The 5,534-nt window shown below is 43.9% G+C and overlaps 1 protein-coding gene across 1 annotated transcript; it reads right to left on the minus strand.

Moving 5' to 3' along the window:
* Positions 1–1,054: 1,054 nt before the first annotated feature.
* Positions 1,055–5,105, minus strand: SARC_03061 (hypothetical protein). The gene is made up of 3 exons (XM_014303147.1): positions 4,967–5,105; positions 3,689–4,655; positions 1,055–3,508 (listed from the first exon to the last, which is right to left on the minus strand). Exons 1-3 carry the CDS (start codon positions 5,014–5,016, stop codon positions 1,232–1,234), a joined length of 3,294 nt encoding a protein of 1,097 aa, XP_014158622.1. The 5' UTR covers positions 5,017–5,105; the 3' UTR covers positions 1,055–1,231.
* Positions 5,106–5,534: the final 429 nt, after the last annotated feature.

The following is a 5,534-nucleotide window of genomic DNA, read 5'->3' on the forward strand; positions in this document are numbered from 1 at the left end:
GTATATTATATTATATATTTTATATATATATATATATATATATATATACATATATAAACATATGAATATATATATATATATCGATTATCACATGCGTATCCATTTTCTATATATTTAGAATGTTGTATCTATATGTATGTATATCTAATCAGGTATTTACCTGCGCGACCTCGGAGAAAAATCTATAAAAAAACTCGATGTAGCCGTTGGTCACGAGCATTCCTTTTTCTGAAATAGGTACACATACTCCAATCGCAGACATTTCTTAACAACCACTTAGCACATCGGAACCATATTTGTACGTTCGGCTGACATAAATTGGTGGAATCCGAATTATATCATATTGTAAATTTATTATCAGGTTTATTGGTTGCAAATTTTCTGGACGTGATTTTCATACGGAATCCAGTTTAATATTGAAGAAAAATGTTCAAAAAAAGCTTTATTCAAGCCACCAAATTGAATGCTGTCGAGCCTATGACGTGTTCTTTTTCGATCAATGGGTTTCCAGTTTATCTACTAAGACGCAACCTGACCTCCCCAGACGTTTTATCAACTAACTACATCCTCCTCTTGTACCACTCCAACCAGGTCTCCAGGACCAGCAGTCCAGCCCAAAGCTCTAGCCGCCCTCCACTCTCCAGAGTCTAGGCTCCAGACTTCAGTATCCAGACTCGAGACTCGAGGAGGCATCACATATTTTTATTTACATTTTTGTTTCAGTATATCATAGGCCATTGCAGATAAGCAGAACGCTATAGAAGTTTAGAACCCAATCACATTTTGTGCGTTTAGAATGAAGTATGTATCGACGTTAGCACAGGATGTGCCTAGATCGGGTATTATAAGCGCCTTCTAGATCTGTGTGCAGCAAGTAGATTTTAAATGCTCTCGTCAGGAGCATCACACCATTGTGCAATTCGGGTATATACAGCGTGGCCACCTTAAAATTGCATTAAGGATCTCGAAACGACTGTCGGGCGAGCCACGATCGGCAAATATTCGGACAGGTTCTTAAAATAAAGCCGAATTGAAAAACACGAATACGTTTATATGCCAATGTTTTTAGTATCGAACTTTATTATCCAGTGTTTTCCTAGATACATATACAAGCCATTCACCATTCCCACGGCACTAATGATGTTTACCTATCTTCCTAAAGCTTACTCCGCTTACTTTGTTGACGCTTATGTGCGAGCAAATATCGAACAACGCAATGCCATGTCTCAATTTAGAAACGCAAGTTACGACTGGACCATCCACCTCTTCGGATGGCAGCTTTACGCCACTCGTCCAATCCCAGGCATAGCATCATGTATGGGAAAGGCACCAACCAGGAATACCAAGGAATGGGGTATGTACCGAACACCCATTGGATTCCAGGAACGTACACCAAGAATAGAGGAATAAAGACAATCTCTACTAGACCGATTAGAAGCACCTTGTTCGACTTCAGACCGTGCTTGAAAAGTGACCTCTCGACAGTCTTAGTGGTCAATAGCACGGCCATACGTACGATCAGAACAGTGGAAAAGTATCCAGATGTACCGCAACGTGATAGATCCAATCTATTTTCCTGGGTCCAAACTATACCTTCAGAATCAGTCATATCAGCTTCGCTGTAGATGAAGTCCTCTCCATTGCTCAACCAAATAGAATCAAACGACCAACCACCATTTTGGATACCACAACCGGTTCCGAAAAGGATGAAGTACGAGGTGAATCCGGCAATACACTGTAAGATACCCAGGAATGCATACGAGTAGATGATCGACGCAATGGTCACCAACTTATCGCGTGAAGAGTCGCCACGTGGGGGTCGGTCCATAACACTGGACTCAGCCACCTCGTAGGCAAGAGAGATAGCGGGTAGCAGATCGGTACCAATATCGATAGACAGAATGAGAAGAGCGTTTAGAGGTGGGGGCAACCAAAGGAAGAACGAGAAGATGTAAGGAATCAACTGGGGAGCCTTAGACGACAAAGTGTAGGCGATGGACTTCTTCATGTTATCGAAGATCACACGACCCTCAGCGATACCGTTGACAATAGATCCGAAATTGTCATCCAGAAGAATAATATCGGAAGCATCCTTTGAGACATCAGTCCCTGCGATACCCATAGCAACTCCAACATTTGCCTTCTTCAAAGCAGGCGAGTCATTCACACCGTCGCCAGTGACAGCTACGATATGATTGGCACGCTGCAAACCCTCGACGATACGAAGCTTCTGTGCAGGAGAAGTACGGGCGAACACAATCTCGTCGTGGCGCAGAGCTACGTCGAGTTCGGCCTCAGTCATCTTAAGCAGGGACTCTCCATGAATCACAACAGCGCGGCCTGATGCCTCACCTTCAGGTGTAAGCAAACCGATAGTACGAGCGATGGCCTGAGCAGTGACGGGGTGATCACCTGTCACCATAGCAACTCTGATACCAGCCTTGTGGCACTGCTGAATGGCTCCGGGGACAGACTCTCGAGGAGGATCAATCATTGACATAAGACCACCGAACACAAGATCCTCTAGAGGGAAGTTGACATTCTCGGTATCGAAGTTAAAACCAAGAGGGAATTCGGCAGCATCAAGATACAGGTAAGCAAAACCAAGAACACGCTCTCCCATGTTACCAATCTGTAGGTAAGCGGTGTCATATTTAGCACGTACATCAGCGTCAAGAGAACATTCCTTGCCCTTAATACCAATCCTAGTAGCTCGATCCAAAATTCTCTCGGGGGCTCCCTTCATCACGAGGATATGAGCAGCGTTGTGCTTGTCCTTCTTCGGCAAAGAGTGAATTGATACTTGGAACTTGTTGGTAGAGTTGAAAGGAATCTCTGCTACCTTCGGGCAGTGAGTACGGATGGTAGATACGGGCGCAAGCAGTTCACAGAACTTCAGAATAGCAGTTTCAGATGCATCACCAATAACTTCACGGTCAAGGATGGCGACCTCATTCTGACCGGCAGCAAACTCTGATCTAGAGCAAAGAGCACCAATCTTGTAAAGATCATTGAAAGAGGAATCTTCGGCAACCATACGATCCTTGACTCCATTGGCCTGAAGAGTATCGGCACTGAGTAGATCCATGTCGGTCCAAACGTGAGAAACAGTCATTCGATTTTGGGTTAGTGTACCCGTCTTATCGGAAGCGATGATGGTAGTACGTCCTAGAGTCTCAACAACAGACAGCTGTTCAGTCACCAATACATTCTTTGCGGCCATACGAGACGCTGCTAGGGCCAGAGATACGGCCACGGCAGAAGGTAGACCTTCGGGCACGGTTCCGACAACAATACCAATGATGATAACAATAAGAGAAGACCAAGTATCCACGCCATCTCGCACTAAACCAACAACCAAGAAGATAAGAGCTAGGGAAGCAGCAAAGATGGTAATCCACTTAACGAAAGAGTTGATTTCTACCATCATGGGAGTATCCTCCTCTTCAGCTCCAGATACGAGATTGGCGAGCTGGCCGATGACGGTGTCATCAGCCGTGTAGATAACCTAGAACATGAAATTGATGGTTGAAAGATAAAATTATTTGTCAGAAACGACTTGCATTATAATAAGCTTTACAATTTTTTGTAGACAGTAAGTACACAAGGCCGAACTTTCGAAGAGCGTCACGCTGAGTGAAGTGACCGACAATTATTTTTAAACGATGATAAATAAAATTTTACATACCACTCCAATTCCGCTTCCTTCGACGCATGAGGTTCCTGAGAATGCCAAATTAGAAGTTTCCAAAGGATTGTCGTGCGTGGTCTTCTCGGTACGAGTTTGAGGTTCACTTTCACCAGTCAACGAAGCGTTATCGACCTTCATGTTGGTGGCTTCAATGATACGTACGTCTGCAGGGATTTTGTCGCCACTGATAATCTTAACTATATCACCTGGAACCACAAACTTTGCGCTAAGCGTCATCAATTCTCCACCACGAATGACAGTGGTGTTTTGAGGTGCCATTGCGGCGAAACCGGCCATGGCATCACCAGATTTCACGGTTTGTACAAATGAGAAGATAGCGGTCACTAAAACAACTAAAACAAGCGCAACACCTACAACCAAATTTTCGTACTCGTTTCCAAGTGGATTTGTGTAACCCTCACTGCCAGTCTGCTGCACAATGAAAGCAACAAAACACAGAAGTGCCGCAGCCCAAAGCACCAGTGCGAAGGGCGTGGTAAGCTCGCGCATAAACAGAATCCACTTAGGAGTTTGCTCCGGTGGGGTCAGTGCGTTAAATCCGTACTTCTCAATACGACGCTCAGCCTCTGCGACAGTGATACCCTTTTTGAAATCAGTCTCGAGACGACCTTCAAGCTCTTCGGCCGAGATGATGTGATCATCCATCTGAACTTCACGGTTCACAAGTTCTTCCTCCTTCACCTCAGCCTTATTCTTGGGCTTGTGCTCTTCTTTAGATGCTGCGGCACCACGACGGCGTCTGTCGGCGACACGTGCGGACGTCTCTTGGAAAGCAGTCGCAATAGAAGCGGTAGAGTTACGACGGTGGTCTCCATCATAGTAGGTCGATCGTTCAGCTGCTACACTTTGGATAGAGACCGAAGTGCTCGCAATCGAGGTCCGAGAGGCCCGTCTTGCAGAGGAGACGGCGACTGTGTCCTCATCGTCGTCACTGACGAGGGTGCTGAAAAAAATGAGTTCCATATTGAATGAGATCCCCCTGGGGCCTAAAACATGCGCGAGGCAATGTATTGTGCTTGTCGGCGACAACAAACGTATCAAGCTGCATCGTGACTTCCGTAATTATAAATCAATACAATATGCAGACCACTGAACTGTGGACTTTAGGTGTACACAACTAGTCGTATAGAGAACAACTGGCTTTCACAACTCCGACGAGGCAAAACGTAAAATAAAATTTCAAGTAGGCTTTCAGTTTGCAATATTTATAATTCATGAAGTTGCAACTTCACAAGTAGTTTCAAAAAGACTTACTGTTGCGATTCTCGCATATCCAGGTCAACATCCTGGTTTGATTTGCTCATTCTCGCGTTGACGGTTCGTCCCTAACCTGGCTAGACAGCTTTCTGTGTTCACAGTATCCACGGGCTCAGTAGTGTAAATGTGTATTCTTTACGACTGGTAAATGTGACCGATTTGTCTCTTATTGATATATTAGTTTTCAAAACTTTACTGTTGTGTTCTATTTTTAGATTGTCTATTTTAGGAAGGACAACACTTTCACTGTCCAGTCCAGACGCATAAAATTGTAAAGGTTTTTTTTGAAGCTCCTCACTTATATTTACCGTTTCCCGACCTTCGTGTGCACTTCGGGGCACCATAGTCGGTAAAACTCTGTTTCGTCCAGGGGGTCTAAATATGGGGGTAGAGGGTTTTATTGGTTTTTTTCTTTAGAGAACAAATATAGTAGATATTATGAAGAAAATAATATTTCAAAATAAAAGCGGCTGTATGTAAAACAATACTGTTTTTTTTAAGACCACAAAAGTTAATCATATAATATGGGGGTTTTTTTAATTATGTGTACTTTTTGAGAATAAAT

The sequence above is a fragment of the Sphaeroforma arctica genome (genome assembly GCF_001186125.1).
Source record: "Sphaeroforma arctica JP610 unplaced genomic scaffold supercont1.149, whole genome shotgun sequence".
Taxonomy (NCBI): Eukaryota; class Ichthyosporea; order Ichthyophonida; genus Sphaeroforma; species Sphaeroforma arctica.

What these genes read in the sequence shown, in the direction of transcription:
- SARC_03061 (XM_014303147.1), bottom strand. Translation starts at nt 5,016, where the DNA reads ATGAGCAAATCAAACCAGGATGTTGACCTGGATATGCGAGAATCGCAA. An exon ending in GATATGCGAGAATCGCAACA is followed by an intron (nt 4,656 to 4,966) that starts GTAAGTCTTTTT and finishes CATTTTTTTCAG; the next exon opens with CACCCTCGTCAGTGACGACG. An exon ending in AAGGAAGCGGAATTGGAGTG is followed by an intron (nt 3,509 to 3,688) that starts GTATGTAAAATT and finishes TTCATGTTCTAG; the next exon opens with GTTATCTACACGGCTGATGA.